At 36.5% G+C, this 19,318-nt stretch overlaps 2 protein-coding genes and 1 long non-coding RNA gene across 4 annotated transcripts; 2 read left to right on the forward strand and 1 right to left on the reverse strand.

Annotated features, from left to right (window-relative positions):
* Positions 1 to 476: 476 nt before the first annotated feature.
* On the reverse strand, positions 477 to 1,295 carry LOC142179930 (uncharacterized). The gene has a single exon (XM_075250827.1). The coding sequence runs from the start codon at positions 1,293 to 1,295 to the stop codon at positions 477 to 479; it is 819 nt and encodes a 272-aa protein (XP_075106928.1).
* A 5,888-nt stretch (positions 1,296 to 7,183) lies between these two features.
* On the forward strand, positions 7,184 to 7,838 carry LOC107766764 (uncharacterized). Its single transcript, XR_001643782.2, has 2 exons — positions 7,184 to 7,334; positions 7,597 to 7,838. It is a non-coding gene; the product is annotated as an uncharacterized LOC107766764 (long non-coding RNA).
* A 1,359-nt stretch (positions 7,839 to 9,197) lies between these two features.
* Positions 9,198 to 16,581, forward strand: LOC107766763 (ERAD-associated E3 ubiquitin-protein ligase HRD1B). 2 transcript variants are annotated; one of them, XM_016585607.2, is made up of 8 exons: positions 9,198 to 9,388; positions 9,880 to 10,424; positions 11,362 to 11,538; positions 12,793 to 12,942; positions 13,027 to 13,220; positions 13,591 to 13,750; positions 15,317 to 15,557; positions 16,200 to 16,581. In XM_016585607.2, exons 2-8 carry the CDS (start codon positions 9,892 to 9,894, stop codon positions 16,335 to 16,337), a joined length of 1,593 nt encoding a protein of 530 aa, XP_016441093.2. In that variant the 5' UTR covers positions 9,198 to 9,388; positions 9,880 to 9,891; the 3' UTR covers positions 16,338 to 16,581. The 2 variants fall into 2 exon arrangements, with proteins under 2 accessions (XP_016441093.2, XP_016441094.2); XM_016585608.2 differs by having other exon boundaries at positions 9,296 to 9,388; positions 9,863 to 10,424.
* Positions 16,582 to 19,318: the final 2,737 nt, after the last annotated feature.

Raw genomic sequence — 19,318 nt, forward strand, 5'->3', positions numbered from 1 at the left:
TAGTTTTCTTCTTGCCATCTTCTTCCATAAGTATCTGGTTATATCCTAAGTACGCTTCCAAGAAACTTAGCATCTCGTGTGTTCGAGCATGCTTTGTTCAAGACCGTGAAATCCACGCACATCCATTATTTCCCATTTTTCTTTTTGACCATCACTACGTTGGCAATCCATTTGGGGTACTTCGACTCTCTAATGGAGCCATTTTCTAATAGTTTCTCCACCTCTGCGCGGACGGCATTGTTGATGGCAGGATTGAATTTACGTCTGACCTGCCTTACTGTGGTATAACGGGTCGACATTTAATTTGTGTGCGGCGATCTCCCTGAGGATGCCCGGTATATCTGCATGGCTGAAGGCAAATAAATCTGCATTAGTTATTAAGAATTGACTTAATTTACTTGGTTCTCGGAGTTTGCGGCTGATGTAGGAATTTTTGCTACAGTTATTGGGGTCTAATTAAACGGTGTTGAGGTCTTCTATGGCAGAGTCCGCAGCCTCGACCATTTCGGGATCCATAATGAAGTCCATAGTCTCTTCTTGCGTCGACCTCGGTCCTGTTGATTGTTATGCCTCTTTTTCATTGTCTTTTTCTGTTGGGTTATCGTGTTGTCCAAGGCAATGCGGTAGCACTCTCGAGATGTACGTTGTTCTCCGTGTATGCTGAATATCCCCCAAAGTGTTAGGAATTTAACTACTTGGTATAGGATGAAGGGGATATCTCTCATGGGATGTATCCATGGTTGTCCTACTATGGCATTGTACGTGGTGGCCTGGTCCATGATGTAGAATGTCGTCTCTAGCATTACACCACCGACAAAGATGAGGAGTGTAATTTCTCTCGATGTCCGCTCAAATGCATTATTAAAACTGGTTAACGTGATGTAGAGCGACACTATTTTATCCTCGAGTCTCATTTGGGTGAGGACTCGGGGATGGATTATGAAACACGCTCCACTTCCATCGTCCACCATAATATGGTTGACATCAGTATCTAAAATGTGCAAAGTAATGATGAGTGTATCATTATGAGGGATCAAACCATCAGCATTTGATTCGTTGAAGATGATACTTTCTTCGAGTCCGTCACACCGTCTGTAGGTGATAGATCGCTTGAGCTTGTGAGTGGAGATGAATATAATGCCGTTAATGGAAGCGTCGCCGCTGCCGCCGATGATTATATGGATAGTACGAGCTGGTGATGACGGCTTCGGCGGACCTTGGTGTTCACGTCCTCTGGCTAATTTATTCCTCTCATTGTCGCTTATCAGCTCTTTGAGGTGTCCCCGCAACAACATGTTTACAACTTCTTACCTGAGGGTGATGCAACCTTCTATTTTGTGCCCACGTTCCTAGTGGAACTCATGGTGGAACTCATAGAGGGCATCAGATTTTCTAGTGCTCGGATCGGACCTCATCTTCGGCGACCACTTTACCTTCTTTTCGAGTTTCTCCAGATCATAGACTATTTTTGTAGGTGATACACAAAAGTTGCGAGTAGATAATAAGGATGCATACTCTGTCATTTCAGTGAATCCCTATCCTCGGCCTAGATGGGTCTTCTTCATATCAGGGGGAAGGTGGGGCGTGGGCCCTGACGTATGGCTGATGTCTTTCCCTGTTGGGTCGTAAGACCGAGTGATCACTCCTAATGTTGTCTCTTCGTTCTTTTTTGGACTCGGCTTGTAGCGAGGTGAGCCGATGGGTTGGTCTATTGAGGTCGTCCTCATCTGCTCGTACTTCAGCACATTAAGCATTATGGATCTCGTCCCAAGTGGTTGGAGGATATTTCATCAACCGGCTCAGCAGTTTTCTCGTTTCTCTCGAACCATCTCTACTCAACCCGTTCTAAAAAGTTGTGACTGACATCCCCTCGGACAGGTTCACCAAAGTCATCCTTATCGTATTGGATTGGGTGGGGAAGTCCCTCAGTCCCTTTCCCAAGGACTGCTTGATGGCGAATATGTCGTTTACTCTTGTTTCAACTTTCTTGGCTCCGGCATATGTCGATACGAACTTATCAGCCATTTTCTCAAAAGTTTCTATGGAGCGGACTGGTAGCTGTGAGTACCGTGTTAATGCCCCTCCAGTAAGGGTTCCGCCAAACTTCTTAGCAAAATATAGGACACTTGTTCCTTGGTGAGGTCGTTGCTTTTCACGGAGGTGACCTAATGAGTCACATGATCTTCGGGATCCGGTTTTCCATCGTATATCCTGAGGTAGGGTGGCATTTTGAAGGTTTTTGGTATGGCATGCGAGGCTGCTTCTTCGTTGTACGACTGCTCTACGAACCTGCCGGCGTCCCTCTTTGGCAATAGCATAGGAGCGCCCGGTATTTTGTCGACTCATTCTTGGTGTTCGTTCTTTGTTTTCATTCTCCATTTCCACCATCCTCTTTAGAACAACGACGAGGGCGCTATCACCTACATTATTAGTAACATTGTGAGCTATACTTGATGTTGAAGGGTGTGGTCGGTTACTTTGTTCGTCTGCTCATTGTACTGTGCAAGCTCTTGCGATTTATGTAGTCGTGCATATAGCAGGCTTGTTGAGCACGCTCGCTAGCGTATCAATCATCCATGCTTCGAGGAGCTTTTTCACGGCCGGTGGCGTCCCTTCTTCTGCGGACGTGGAAGCCCCCTTTCCATCGGGTTTTGTTATATTGTAATGGGGAGGAGTCGACCTCTAGCGCCTAGGGGAGCCAGTTGGTATCACGTCCTCGCCTAGCATTTCACAACTCTCGTTGATATCATTCATGAGGTTGTTATGGAAATCACTTGTTACTTTTGTCCTCTCTCCTTGGTTACCTGCCATATAGGATTTTGTACGTGCAAAAAAAGAGAAAAATCTTGGGGTTTGTGAGGTTAGTGATTTACGTTGTAGATCTAAAGAAAATTAAGAAATCCTCACAGACGGCGCCAAACTGTTTGACCAAAAATATCGATCTTGGTTCAACCAATTACATTTAAATGAATGAGAGTTAATCTTAGTTAAAAATAATATCCTAAATATAAAGTTGTTGGGACCGTAGCAAATAACTAGTATATTTGTCTGGATGGCAGTGAGTATAAGCAATAATAACAATATTCAATGATCCAAAAAGGTGAAGTATGACATTAAATAGTAATAAATAGCAATAAATGACGTCTAAGTAAATAAAACGTGTGAGTCACCCGAAAATGGATGAGATCAGTGGATATTCTTTATGACAATGATGAATAATTGATGAGCCTTTAATTACTTAGGTTGTTCTTAGATCATGTGGAAAATGCTAGACATGAATCTTAGTAAAAATATTATTTTTGTGAGCCTGCAATAGGACAAGATTCTCTTTAAAAAGTCAATGTGTTTTCTTACAAATGAATTTCTGTCCTCTATCATTGTATCTTTTTCTATTTATATGAAACATGTTCCTAGAAAACCCTAATAGTATATATGCAGAGAATATCCACTAGAATATTCTCCTTTATGTCTTATCTTAGTACTAGACGTTCTAACTCTGCCAAATATGCTCAACCTCGACCTCCACCTTGATCCTCGGTGACTTCGCGACCTTGATCTTTGCTGACTCTTCGACCGCATCCTTCATTGCTTTGAAGCTACTTCACCTCGAGGCCAATCTTTGTGGGGACCTTACTGATAACACGTGCTGGTCGACGATGGCTATAGTAATGCTGACGTGGCTTACCCATATCAAAGATATTTTTGGGGCCATACAATATTGTGGTCATATTTATAAGGAGGTGACATATTTTTGTTATGTAGAACACCCTTCTTATCATTTTGTTAAATTAGTAAGAAATAAAATAGGAAATAAGTATTTTGGGGCAGCCAACCTTTTTATCCTTATCTAAGTAATATATATCTATTTTGTAATACTACTTTCGACAAGCACCTCTCATTTCATTCTTTTATGACAATGAAACCCCAATCCTCTCTCCTTCTTATCTTTAGAGAGATTACACCAAAACACTCCGGGTTCTTCAACTAAGTCAACCATCAAGTATCGTTCTTGTTAAACCACAAGTTGTACCTTTCTATTGTGGTAAGCTACTAAATTATTATGAATGTCTTTTTAGATTAATATCTTCTTAGCATTTTAAGTAGTAAATTAGCTTTGTTTCGTAAGTAGCACCCTCCCAAAGAGATTGCTACATGTTTTGGTATCAGAGCTTTAGGTTTGTGATTCTAGGACTATTGTTGTGTCTTGTTAGTGCACTTGTTTCTTGTTAACATGCTTCATTTCGTGTATTGCCTACATGCATCATGTAAATGTCCATAATGCAATGTGATCTCCTTTATGTGGGAATCAAGCTGTGACTTCTTATTCTAATAGACATATGAAATCCACTCGTAAGGGTTCTAATAACTCTTATGCCCAACCTCACTTACATAAAGGTGTGTGAGAATATTTTCATGATCTTAATTTTTCTCGTACTAGTGGATCCGAAGTGAGAAATAATCAGGGTGCAAGAGTTGGTTCACATCCTCATATAAGTCATAGTACTCCTCCTACAAACCCTTATTTTTAACAAGTGGCTAATTTATTTTATCACTTGGCCGAAACAATGTCTAATCCTAATGAAGTGAACTTTGAGAAAATGAGAAAAAATGGGTGGAGTTGAGTTTGAAGGCACTGTTGATGCTACTGATGCTGAACAATGGCTTAGAGGCATAGAGAGAGTATTTGAGTAATTTGAGTGTTCAAAAGCTGCCAAATTTAAGTATGCAATCTCACTGTTACAAATGGATGGGCAATTGTACCATGCCAAAGCAAAACCTCTGGTGCTTACTTGGGATGATTTTGTCAAATAATTCCATTGAGTATGTCTCACCTGCTTATCGTGACATAAAGAAAAATGAGTTTCTGGATTTAAAGCTAAAGGGTACATCTATTGTTGAATATCAACAAAAGTTTCTCAGGTTTTCTCGTTGTGCTGGAGGTATTATCGATGATGAAAAAGATAAGTGCAGGCGATTCGAATATGGTTTGAATGATTCTATCTGAAAGTCTATAGCGGTCCTTCAACATGAACATTTTTCACTTTATCTTCAGTTTGTTGCACAATCTCACGACCAACCAATTTTCTTTAACCAACTTCACTCCAACATAGAAGAGTTCTATTTCCTCCCATATAAAGCTTCATAAGGAGACATGCATATACTTGATTAGCAGCTATTATTGTTGGCAAATTCTATCAAGGCTAAGTGTTTATCCCAACTACCTTCAAACTCAATAATACACGCTCGAAGCATATATTTTCAAGATTTGCATTATCCTCCCAGACTCGCCGTCTGTGTAAGGGTGGAAAGAAGTATGAAAATTCAATCTAGTACGTACACAAAGCTTCTTGCAAGCTTGCCCATAATTTGGATGTAAACCTCTGTTCTCGGTCATAAATAATAGAAACATGAACCCCATGCAGCCTCACAATCTCGTTGATGCATAATTCTGCTAAGTGTTCAAGTGAGTACTCCATTATGATTACCAATAAACGAGCACTCTTGCTTAGCTTATCAACTATAACCCAAATTACATCATGATTTCTTTAAGTGCACGGAAGTCCAGAAACAAAGTCCATAGTTATCCTTTTTCATTTTCACTCTAGTATCGACAAGGATTGTAGCAAACCATCAAAGAATAATATTGGTGGAATGGTATGAAGAAAGACATTGCGGCACCTTTGTGAGGGTGCGACTAGTGCAGCTTTTAAGGATGCAGTTTCTACTTTTTTATTTTATTTTTGTATTCGGTACAATTTTTGGTGTTTAGACTTATGAGATTTACGGGACTTTCATGCTGTTTTTTATTTTTTTTAAAATCACATTTTCTATTAAACTTAAGAGCCTAAATCTGCTAAGTGTTTGAGGAGGACCAAAAATGTTAATTTTTGAATAATTTAGAGAACCAAAATTATTCAAGAGTATACTTAATGGATTTCTAATCTACTCCAAAATGCAAGGTATCTTTTTTTTTTTTAAATATTTCCCTCACATTACGAAAGTGAAAAATTACAAAGTGCAAAATTAATTTTGATATTAATTTCTATTGTCATTAATATTGCATTGAGATGCCTTGCAAATTGATAATTCTAGTATAATTCATGTGCTACGGTTCGGAAAGTACGTGCCTCATCAGAATAGTGATATTTTCAACCGCATTTTTTATTTATTTGTTAGGAATTGGATGGTCTATATGCTCATATATATAGGATGTTATTTCGGTAACTGATAGTTTAGCCAATTTTGGCCTTTAGTCAAGAATCTCATTTTAAATGGTATACGCTTATACCTTGACTCGTTTTGAATTGCATGCGCTTATGCCTCCTAGAATTTATTCGCTAAGTGGGAGAGACATTGTGTTTCATTCCCTTGCTTGATTTCTAGCTAGTTTATTTTGTTAAATTATTTTATTTTCAAATAAAAACAAATGACATATGCTAATGGGTGTCAATTTGCATCATTTGTGTCATGTAAATATGAACAAATACCTTATCGCTTTATAAAAAAAAGTCTAATGACATGTAATTTGATAAAACACACAAAGGAGATGTTAATTATTTTTGTACCCTAAAAGTTATCACTTTTTAGGCTAAAAATCAATCTCATGCGAAAATAGAAGATAAAAATTATACATAATTATATTCAAATTACTATCTATTTTTTGTATTTCTTTATTTGAAGTTCGTTTGATTAGGATAAACTTAAATATATATATATATATATATATATATATATATATATATTGGAAAAATCTTAATTTTGAATGATGGAAGTATTTTGTAGAGTTGCCAATAGAAGACCATCCTTCTATAAAATAAGCACGAGAAGAAGAAAATAACTCATAAATGCAAAAAAAACAGTATAATGTCACATGACTGGTGAGTTAGGGCTGTTTATTTGGATCAGATATCCGAAATCCGAATCGATCCGCTCAATTTTGCATTTCGGATATTTGGACTGGATATGGATTATGTTTTATAAAATTTTGAATTTTCGAATTGGATTCGAATTGGTATAATTTTAATTCGATCTGATCCGAAATCCAAAATTATATGGACCTATATACTAAAATTTTAGAGTTAGGGAGTATTTCACTTTTTCACAGCCCACTAGCCCATCCCACTGCCCACTTATGTTAGGTTATAACTTATAACCTATAAGTTATATCGAACTACTCTCTCTCACATTTCTCTGTTTCGGCTTCCGCCTTTCTTCTACAAGAACAAGAGTCCAACACTCTCCAACTCCTTGTTCGACTTCCGCCTCCAAGAGTCTAACTCCTTGCTCGACTTCCGCCTCCCTTTTCTGTCAAGACCAAACTACTCGACGCGACGGTAAGACACTCCTTGTTTTGTGTATTTTTTTTATTGAATTTTCATGCTGTCTTTTTCCAATTTTTCTGTGTATATGTATGTATCGATTTGGCTTTGCCACTAGTATCTTCGGATCGAGTCTTTGCTCGTCAATGAATTAATTTTTTAGCTGTAATTTGCAAAAATTATGGAAAATTTATTGCTTTATGTGCTCATTTGAGCTCCGTAATTTATCTTACTTCTTCTTTTTCTGAAATGCTCTTTGAATTGTTTGAAATTGCAGATTCTTGACTGGTTGTCTCACAATCCTACTGAAATTGAGAGCTACATTAGGTCTGGTTGTGTTGTCTTAAAAGTATATATGCGACTTCCCGAAAGTTGGAACTTGGAACTCTTTTGTGTAATATGTTAAAGAATTTTTGTTGATTCAGTTTATTAGATAATTGTGGGGATTTTGGTTTGTTTTATTTTGATATGAAGATTGTGTTTTGTTTATTACAATGAAAGACAATTTTTGCCTTTCAATGTAATTCATATTGTGGTTTGAAACGTTAAGCAGCATTCTTATGTTTTTATTGATAAACACCAATCTTAGTGGGCGTTTGGATATAAGAATTGTAAAATTCCAAAATAGGGGGGAAAAATTTTCAAGTGAAAATGAAATTTAAAATTTAAAGTTATGTTTGGACATGAATATAATTTTGGGTTATTTTTGAAGTTTTGTGAGTGATTTGAGTGAAAATTTTGAAAAATAATTTTTTGAAGTTTTTCAAATTTTCGAAAATTTTCAAAATGCATCTTCAAGTGAAAATTATAAATTTTATGAACAAACGGGCTATTAGAAAAAAAAATTTTTTTTTTTTGGAAAAAAGGAAAAAATTTCTTATGTCCAAACGGGCTCTATAGTGGCAAAAAACATAGAGCATTACGAAAAAGTGAGTATGATTGGCAATAAGCCATAATAACGCGAACAATCCGATCCGACAATCCGAAATATTTATCTGATCCAAAGTTTAAAATCTGATCCGATCCAATATTAATTCATATCGGATTCAGATTGCATTTTGTAAAATACGAAATTCGAATTCGAAATGTGCTAAATTCGATCCGATCCGATCCGTGCACAACAATATCCATAATGATTTAGTTAAGCATGTGTATAGTCTCCCTTTGTTCGAGGGTTCACTAGATCAAAACTTATTTTTGGCATGCACCATTAACATGTAGTTTATTTTTTATCACCACAAATAACTTACACTCAAATAATTTTCTACTTGTTCACCACCAACAAATAACGCAAAATATTTCTCTTACTTAAAAAATGAGGTCTTTATCTAGCACGATGAGAATTATTATGACTTTTATTTTTTCTAGAATATGGTTTATTTTTAGTAGCATGAACAACTCTTTTTGCAGAGTATATTATAATAAGTATAATTTGAAACTCTCACAATTTTTTAAATACAATAATATACGGTACTGATATTCAATCTTCATACTTGATCTTTGGATTTTTAGAACTTTTTAATTGCCTTAATCATTTTTCAGTTTTTTATATCAAATTTCCCTATTTGTCGGCATTCGATTCTTACATAATTCATGTTTGTGCATACCTGATTGATCCATGGATATTTTAGAAATGGCTTATTCCTAAGTCAATTAATTGATTTTGATTCTTTATTGATTCAAAGGTCTTTTCCTTAATCTTTGGAAGTATTTTAAAAAAAATATTTTTTCACAAAGTACATGGGTTGTAAGTGTTTAGTTTTTTATGCAAAGAGTGTATTTGCAATCAAGTTCACATTACTAAGGATGTAAATGTTTATTTCAGAAATACAGGGTGTATCAAGAAAATAAATTCAGTTGAAAACCGATATGGTTACCGGATCGGGTCAGGTTGTGCGTTGTGAATTCACACGTGGCGAATAACAATTGGCTAAACCTCCCTCGATGACGCGGAAAACAAATTCCTTCCTCCTCCTCATCCACCTTCTCCCATGGCTATCAAACTTACGCTTTAGACGATTTCAAGGAATAGCTAAGGAATCGCCGCGAGGATACAGTAATTTTGACAGGTAAATATCTGCGATCTGAACGCATTTCGTAACCCTTAATTTGCTGTTTCTATGTCCAGTCAATCAATCAATCAACTACTGTCTATTCCAAACTGGTTCAGTCAACTAACCGAATCCTCTATATCCATTATTTTGCTCCATTCGCGTCCGGTTCATACAAAAATTAGTTAAGTGTTTTTGTTCTGATTCCAGAGGTAATTTAAATCTCAGAATCATAGTAAAAGGTCTGAAATCTGTTCCCTAATTCGTAAGTTTATTGTTTCCATTGCGCCATTAGGTTAGGATCATAGTATCCTGTGGAATCGATCTACACACATGCATTGTTTTGATATTTGGCCTTTTTTATAACCTAGGATGTAAATTAACGTGATGCTCTTTCATTTTTTAGCTTATAAAACCAAAAACCATCCCTTTTAACACTTGTAATTTATGGAGATAAATATATTCTCTTCTTTTATTTGATCTGGTTTAAAGCTTTTTGATATTGACAGGATTTAGAGAAGATGGTGAGGTTACAAACTTATGCGGGGCTTAGCATAATAGCTACACTGGCCGTTATTTATCATGCGTTTAATAGCAGAGGCCAATTTTACCCAGCAATGGTTTATTTATCAACGTCCAAGATCAGTCTGGTTCTTCTTCTTAACATGGGTCTTGCCCTCATGTGCATTTTGTGGCAGCTGACTAAGAAAATCTTCCTTGGTTCTCTTCGAGAGGCTGAGGTGGAGAGGCTGAACGAGCAGTCTTGGAGGGAACTCATGGAAATACTTTTTGCCATCACAATTTTCCGGCAAGACTTCTCAGTTATGTTTCTTGCAATGGTAACTGCACTCTTGCTTATCAAGGGCTTGCACTGGTTGGCTCAAAAGAGGGTTGAGTATATTGAAACAACCCCAACTGTTACTACGTTGTCCCATGTTCGCATAGTCTCCTTCTTGGGCTTTCTCCTCCTCATAGACAGTCTCTTCTTGTACGACTCTGTCAGCTATTTGATTCAGACAAGACAGGCATCTGTTTCTCTATTCTTTGCATTCGAGTAAGTCAAGCTCTTCTGACCCACTGTTGTTGCTCCCTTTTTTGCTTAATATGTGCTCCATGAGTTCCACTACTAGTTTGTGGTGATTTTACTACTGCGAGTGATATTCCAAGAGAAGAAGCTAAAGATGTTAGTAGTCTTACTACCTTACCTTTTCGAAAAACAAAAAAAGAGACGTTAGTAGTCTTATTAGATTGAGGGCCTCCATAGTCGTGTTTCATGCCTTACAAATCATTTGGTTGGAGCATGGGATTGTATCATGTTTATGTGTGCGCTGGCGCGTTAGCAAAGTTGACAGTAGGCTTTGGATCTAAGAGTGCTATTTTCTTTTACGCAGTTCCTACTTTGCTTATCTTCTAAGCTGATGCAAAATGCCGTGATTTCGGTATACTTATTAGTATTGCATTGTTAAAGCTCGTGTTTGTTAGAAACCTGATTTGACTATTGTAAGGGCTGGATGATGTCAAATCTCTTGGAATAGCAGTCTTATCTCATATGTCATGTAAACTACGTTACAAATCTTAATCAGGTAAAGATGTTAGTACACCCAATTTTCAATCCTCTTTGCTAGGATTGATTTTTTATAATGTATATTTTAATGATGATTCACTGTTTGGTTGGAATCCTTTGGTTTTTTCATGCATGTACTAACATTGTTATATCCATGAATTCTATTAACACATGGCTGATCCGCGTATCGTTCTTAAGTTCTGGATCATAGCTTTCAGTATATACTCTCCAGATGTCAAGTTGAGGATCATCATGAGGGAACTTCAAGACTGTGGTTACTAAGTATTAGTATTTCTAGCTGTTGGAAATATGTTCTTGAACTTGATTACTTCTCGTATTCTTTTTCCTAACTGCAGTTTGATCATGTTAACTGTATCCTATATTCTTCTCCCTAATGAAGAGCAACTTCTTTTGGGTAATGATTCAGGTACATGATACTTGTGACAACAACTGTCTCAACTTTTGTAAAATATGTCTTCTACATAAGCGACATGCTTATGGAAGGACAATGGGAGAGGAAGCCTGTCTATACTTTCTACTTAGAACTTATCCGAGACTTGCTCCACTTGTCTCTGTACTTGTGCTTCTTCATGGTGATTTTCATGTAAGTCAAATTTAACTTCTATTTTGCTATTGATTTCTCTGCTCATAAAGTGTCTAGAGGTTTTTCTACCAACAGCAAAAAAAGAGTAATTATATAGAGGTGTATCTCTTCTGGATATAAAAAATTTCATCCTTCTCTTACATAAGTTTCTATTGTGATCAAGAGCAGCCATAGTTTCTTGTAGAAAGCTCCATCCATTTATTTGACTGCTTTCACTTCTTTTTTTTCCGTAAGGAAACATTTATTAGTCCATTCCATTTTCCTTATCTAGACATTTATTGATGATATCAGTTGCCAATTTTGTAGCAAAAAAGCTGCTCTCATCTTATTATACTTAGTCTGACCAACACAAGATTTAGAATAGAGTTGAAAATATTCAGAATTTGGGATTATAGTATTAATGAACCGAGAGCTATAAGTTTGGCCGCACACCAGCATTCATATAATTGGTTGTCGTCGCTGTGAACCAAATGAGCCACATTTATAGGTTTCCCTGAAACGATTTTTTTTCTTTTTTAAATTTTCTTACAGTCAAGTTTCTGGATCAATAGGCCCTGTTAGATCTCTCTGCACGTTCTGTGGCCGGCTTTGCCTATGTGTTGGAAGGAGTGCCGAGGATACATAATTTTTTGGCCACCCTAATGGAAGTTATCATTATTTTGTGATGATGAAATAGGTGACAGTGAAGCATGTTCATTTCTTCGATGTGCTTGGTACTTTCTGTTGGTAAACTGGTACTAAGATGAACCCACTTGAGTACATCATTTCTCTTTTTCCCCTGGAGGCTTTCCTCTTTTATGATAGGTTCTGAAACACATTATCGATTCATGTACGGTTGGGGACATTCTTTTTGGTATAAGAAATAAACCTTGCAGCTGCCAGCAGTTCACCATGTTCTTTTTTATCCTCTGCCTCTTTTATGAGGGACATTTAGAAATAGGGAAGCACAATGTTCCAAAACCTTACTAAGGTTCCTCAGGTAGACATAGTTACATAGTCAAGCTGGTGTGTGATACTTGTTGCTTGTTCTGCAGATCTGTATGCCTTTTGATAGAAGCGCTCATTCTTCTTTATCTATGTTGATGTTACTTTCAATTTTTTGACCCAGGCTTGTTTATTAAGCCTTTTTTTTCTTTCGCTCCTGTTATTAGTACATTGAGACACCTCACTTGGTTTTTCTCATGTTACTTGTTCATCTCCGTTTCCTTTTCCTTGCTTAGCACTTATATTTTATTTGTTTCTTCTACTTTCTAGGAACTATGGCGTGCCCCTGCATTTGATTCGGGAGCTTTATGAGACATTCCGCAACTTCAAGATTCGAGTTGCCGATTACATACGCTATCGGAGGATCACTTCAAATATGAATGACCGTTTTCCAGATGCTACACCAGAAGAGCTCGATGTGTAAGTTGATCACTCATAGCATTTGTATATTTTTGGTTTCTTCGCAACTTTCTAATGTAATCAGTTACTTCTATGCTTATGCAGAAGTGATGCTACCTGCATCATATGTCGTGAGGAGATGACCACTGCTAAGAAACTTATTTGTGGGCATCTGTTTCATGTACATTGCCTCCGTTCATGGCTAGAGCGTCAACACACCTGTCCTACTTGCAGAGCCCTTGTTGTGCCAGCTGAAAATGGGACGAATGTGGTAGGATCACGACCAGATGCTCAACAAGGTATAAGTTTTTCCATTCATTGCTAATAATCTGTTTTCGAGCATCAAATTGTAGCATAAGTGCTGAAGTGTGAATCACATTAATAGCAGGCCGTCCAATGGCAGACTTCTGACTTTTGAGGACGGTTTTGAATTTTTTTTCCCGAGGTTTATACTTTGTTGTCACTATGATTGTTGGATTGTATGTCTAGTTTTTTTTTTTTTTTTTCGAGAAGTGAATGTATGTCTAGTTTTCGTATGCTAAGGATGACAGTCATGTCGGAAGAGCTAATCCAGAGATGGGACACTTTTATGTATATATGTTTTTTGTACAAATGGATGAATGTGGCACTTGTATATATTTTACTGAACCTTTGTTAATTCTCTCTCAGGCCCTGGATCAAGTGGTGCAAGTACATCTCAGAGTGCGCAGGCAAATACCGTGGCAAATAATAATGTTAGCCAACACCAGGCTAGACTCCAAGCTGCAGCAGCAGCAGCAGCAGTTTATCAGAAGTCCTTTGTTTACCCTTCTGTACCAACGCTAGCGTGGTATTGATTTTCTTATCTTTTATGTAGACACATTATTGATTATTTGCTTTGCATATTTTTAGACCTTTCCTCATCTTACAGATGTGAAAAGCTGAAGTATACCTGTCTATATTCCTTTTTCAGCCTACTAGTTAGCGATAAGTAAATTGAGGAACTTTACAAGCAGGTTAGATAGGATTTCATTATAGACACCAATAAGAGGGAGTTTCATCTTTGTTATACACTAAGTTGCGCGGACTCTTCGTTTTTGGTGCCGCACCCGTCTCGATACGGGGCGGGAGCGGGATACGTCCCGGATTCGGTCAACTAACTTCGGATATTTTGACATGAGTCCATCAACAAATTTGGGGGGAAATTGAGATTTTGATTTCTCAAAATTAAAAATAAAACAGATTTAAGACATGGAGATGGCATACCTTCAATATTGTAGTACTTTTGTCTCATAGCAATGCTTTGTGTTTCGGAAAAACCAGGAATTTAAGGGGTCGTGTTCTGAGTTCGGACTTCTGGTAGACAGTGACAGCGATATAGATGGAGAGTTGGTGGAAGGCCTTGAATTGCTTTCTTTTTCTCTTTATATCTCTAATCTCTATTTTTTATAATTTTGAATTTTTTTAGCCGAATCCCCGCGCCCGTATCCATACCTGGATCCACACCCCCAAATCTTAAAATTTAAATTTTGCCGAATCCGACACTCAGATCCGTGTCCGTATCGGATGCCCGAATCCGAGCAGCTTAGGTTATACATGCTTCGTTTAACAACATAAAGTTGTTATCACTTGGTAAAGGGTCCACTCTGTTGTGCACTTTATTACTGCACTGCTCTTTTACACAGGGCAGATCTATTTTGGTTTTTGTATTCTATGGATAAGTCAACTCCTGCTTTTTCTCTTTGCCCTTGCGTTGCCACTGGATGGCTACGTTCATTTCTTGTGCTTCTCAAATAAATATCTTTCTTAAAAAGAAAATTTTGTTAGCATATTACGTGGTACAGAAGTTATTATCTATACCTTTGTGCTTCTTTTTTCGTATTCCGATTTTTACAAAATTACAAAATTAACTTGTGCCTCTTACATGCTCCCCAAAGAACATTTAAAATAGATCCATTTTAAGTGTCGTCTTGGTATATGGAAAGTCAAATATAGTTCTGCTTGAGATGAATTGAGCATGAAATTGTGAATTTGCAAACAATGTCTCGCACTAGCATGCCTTCAGGGATTGTGATGTAATCACTAGTCTGATTGTGGGTCATTTCCGATTCACTCAATTGGGTCAGTTTCCTAGAAATTACTTGCTTGTCATGGACCCTCTATTAATAGCTGCTCATTTAGCTGTCCATGACTGTCAATGAGGTTGCCTTCAACTTGTAGTTCTTTGTTCTGCGATAGAAACTAATGGTTGATGCAGAATGAGGTGGAAGGTGGCTGCTTCAAGTTCAACTTTTTGACAATGCACCCCCCTTCCTGTTTTCTTTCTTTCTGTTTTGGCAGTTGAAGATGGAGTCTGTATTTTAGTAAGTTTCATAACTGTTGGAAGGAAATTGAAACAATGGGGTCTTGCTTGCAGGTCTCCTGGATATGCTCCAGTTCCTCCGTACTATTGTCCAACAGGCAGTTCTGTCAATGTGCACCCAGATGGGGAGCGGGCATCGAATGAACAGTCACCGCAACATCAGTTAGCAAATATGCCCTTTGCTCAATATCCACAATGTGGTTTCCTCCCTTTTCAGTATCCTGGTGCTAACAACCTTAGTATTCCAAATGCTCAACTTGAGGCCCATAAGATACTTTTACAGCAACAAATTGAGGTATTAAAGTTTCTTTGCTTGATTGGTAACATTTTCTATATGCCTCTATTATACATTTGGTATTGCTCTGTAAAAGAGCAGGTAAATTCCAATGCACAAATCAATTCTACATGCGTGGAACTTGAAGTGTGGTCTTTTCTTCAATTCTACTCACCTATGTTTGTTTAGAGTTATGAAGTTATTGAAATAATCTTATGCTCCTTTGTCAATTCTACTCACATTTGTTTGTGTAAATTATTTCCTTTCTTTGTTCTCTAAGTAATTTATAGCTCACATGGCTCCTGTTTGGTATTTATGATTCATTCGATTCATTAGTTTGTTTGTGGACAATGATCTCTAGATAGAGTTCATTAACAGTCTGGATTGGAATGTTAATCTGGGATTTTGTTACTATTTTTAGACAATTGCAAGCTTTGCTTTATTTGTTATCTTATCATTTTTCTTGTTTTGGGGGGGGGGGGGCTAAGGATAAGATATATGAATCATGCTCATGGCTGCTTTATAGTGGACCGGATTCTTATGTTGGATGATTGTTTTTTCTTACCTTCTCTCTATTTTTCTGTAATGCTTTTGTTTATTCTCTCATGGAGAGCTTAATTCTCATTCAATTATGCCGCTGTTGTACACTGTATTTATGATCAGGTTCTGCAAAACCAGCTCAAGCTTTTAGAGAATCCAAACACACAGAAACCAGCAGATGCTTTAGGAATTTCTGATAGTAAGGGAAAAACAATTTCGTCAGAGAACTCCCAAGGACAAAGCGAAGGTGCAGAAATGTGAAGCTAGCACAACTGTATATTTGTCGTAAGTGCAGACTGAAGTTTGGACGTACAGTTAGAAATAGCAATTGAACAATGGAATTTACAAGAGGTTCTGTAAGTTGTATAAGTGTTGTATTTTAGTTCAGCAACTGACTACTTTTGTCTTCTGATAGGATTTCTTCTTGAGCATCTCAAAAATCTTGTACTCCTTTTGAGTTTTAACTTCACTTATTATATGCTACACCCAATTTTCCTTAAATAAACTTCACACTCTTGTTCTTTCTCATTCTTCTTCTTTAGTTTTTTCCCTTATGTGAGACATTTCAGGGGAAATAACAATTTTGTTATTCTTTTATAACTCACACAATGGGAATATATAGCAGTTTATCTGCCAGAGCTTAGACTAGATGATTTTGCTCTTTCCCATACAATAGAATAGGAAAAACACTTGATAACAAAGCACTTACTTAGGAATGCACGTGAATTAGCATTTATGGAAAAAGATGACAGTATTAGGAATACAAATACAAGCAAAAAACAGTTTAACTGAAATGTTCTACTATCTGATTTAATTTGTATGATATTCTATATGTTTTTAACGTTTTTGAAACGTTTGGCCCTATTATTTATAATTTTCAGATTTGGAACTTTACGTAATATCTTTATACCAAACTAACATTTCGACCATTGTGTTAATATCTTTATTCTATTGTTACCAAACATAATATAAAGTCAAAACTAACGTATTGTCTATAAAATGTATCCCCTTGTTCAATAAAATGTGATGAATAGAATATTGTCTATGTGAAAATGAGGGTATACTACAAACACTAATAAAGAATAGAATACTAAGGATTTGTTTTGGTAATAACTGCGAAATATTACCATACAAAAACAAAAATTTAATACATAACCATGTAGTTTTACAATCACCTTCTAGGAAGAGTATTATGTCGATATAATAGAATACCATCAGTACTAAAAAGAGGAATTTTCTAAATCACTACAATTTAGAGCCTAATTATCATATGCACCTACAGATTGTCTAATTATCATCTATAGTTATTGTTTAGTTGTTACCGGTTTGTATCACTTGTATTCAGACGAGCAACGAGTATAGCTTATATCAACTGTATTCCTTCGCGCACGAATACAATCTGTATCAACGAACACAACCTATATCAAATGTATTCTTTCACGCAACGAATATAACATGTATCGAATGAACACAATTTGTATTAACCTTATGCGTTCACGTAACGAATAAAACCAAGGCAAAATACAGGAGTGTGTACAAAGAATATTGTATTCGGGGTGGTTTAACAAATTGAGCTAAGAGAGCTTGTTGCTCTATTAATTCAGTTCAAAACAATTGATCTCTTGTTTCAGTATTATAGGTAGATTTGCTATAAAGATCAAATATAACTACGAATGAGTATATGTTTATTGTATCACGTAATTTTTCCTACTAAACAATGGTTAAGAGACCAATTCATAACTTCATACCAATAGTGTAATTATGGCCAATATGTGGCTAATGGAGTCCATCTCATATAAGCATAAGTATCTTTGCAAAGTGTAGACTTTGTTGACAATATTCTTTAGGACCCAAAAATATTGCATTATGTGGTGGACATCATTTGCACAAGTTGTATCTCTTCTTTTACACCTAAGAGGCCAAGACTTTTTTGCCCATAAAAGGGAAGGTAATTAGTTCATTTTAGACACATCAACAAGACTTGAGTCTTCATTTCTTGTTTCTTCCTTTATTAAGAGTGTTTTGTACGAGAGTTAAGTGTTGGGAAGCACTTGTGTGAACCCTTTCTTTGGAGTGATCTTGTGCGGTTATTTTCTTAGGGTATTTGGGATTAATTAGAGTGTTTACTCTAATTTTGTACTCTTATTGTTATAGTAAATTGCTCATCTCCGCTTGTGGACGTAGATCACTTTGACCGAACCACGTTAACTTTGTGTTTTCTTTATCTACTTTAATTGTCGTTGTTATCAACTTCCATTGTCTTTGTTATTGTCATTATACCGTTGTTTGGCTAAATTTCGCACTATCCGGGTTCCCGATCCTAACAAATTGGTATCAGAGCCGAATCTAACCGGGTTAGTTTTAATAGCCAAAATGACTATAACAAAGATCTATGTTGAGAAATTTGACCGAAGTGCAAACTTCGGAATGTGGCAATCAAAAATATAAGTTATCCTAATTCAAGATGGCTTAGACTTGTCGTTGCAAGGAAAGGAGAAGAAGTCGGATAAAGTGACGGACGAAGAGTTTGCCATCATAGACAAAAAGGCAAAAACAGGTATCATTTTAAATCTCTCAAATGAGGTTTTACGTGAAGTTTCTATAGAAACCACAGCTAAAGGCATGTGAGAAAAAATAAAAACCTTATATATGAAGAGGACGGTGGAAAATAGACTTTACCTGAAGGAAAAGCTTTATACAATTCGTATGGGTGAAGGTACCTCTATTCTCTCTCATCTTGACACCTTTGATTCCATTCTTATGGATTTGAGTAATATAGATGCTGAAATTAAAGATGAGGATCAAGCCGTGTTACTGCTTTGTTCTCTACCCTCATCTCTTAAGCATATAAGAGATACTATGCTTTATGCAAAGGATAATATCTCTTATAAGGATATTAAATCTATTTTAAAATTAAAAGAACAAATAGATAGTGATATTACTAGGGAAGCTAGTGGAACTCAAGCGGAAGTAGGCTTGTTTGTTAGGGACAAATCCGACTCCATATCCGGATACAATAATTTAGAGTGTCGCTATTATCATAAGAAAGGTCACACTATCTCCGAATGCTATAAGCTGAAAAATAAAGAAAAACATAAGGAAAGGAAAACTGAACACAAAAATACTGGCATTGCCGAAGCAAGTGTGGCTGTTGATGAGACTGAGGGAACTATTTTTTTAGCAACTAATAATAGTTTCAAATCTAACAATGAGTGAATTTTAGATCCGGGTTATTCTTATCA

Source organism: Nicotiana tabacum, chromosome 4 (assembly GCF_000715075.1).
Source record: "Nicotiana tabacum cultivar K326 chromosome 4, ASM71507v2, whole genome shotgun sequence".
NCBI classification, from domain to species: domain Eukaryota; kingdom Viridiplantae; phylum Streptophyta; class Magnoliopsida; order Solanales; family Solanaceae; genus Nicotiana; species Nicotiana tabacum.

What these genes read in the sequence shown, in the direction of transcription:
- LOC107766763 (XM_016585607.2), top strand. Translation starts at nt 9,892, where the DNA reads ATGGTGAGGTTACAAACTTATGCGGGGCTTAGCATAATAGCTACACTG. An exon ending in TCTCTATTCTTTGCATTCGA is followed by an intron (nt 10,425 to 11,361) that starts GTAAGTCAAGCT and finishes GTAATGATTCAG; the next exon opens with GTACATGATACTTGTGACAA. An exon ending in ACGACCAGATGCTCAACAAG is followed by an intron (nt 13,221 to 13,590) that starts GTATAAGTTTTT and finishes ATTCTCTCTCAG; the next exon opens with GCCCTGGATCAAGTGGTGCA.
- LOC142179930 (XM_075250827.1), bottom strand. Translation starts at nt 1,295, where the DNA reads ATGTTGTTGCGGGGACACCTCAAAGAGCTGATAAGCGACAATGAGAGG.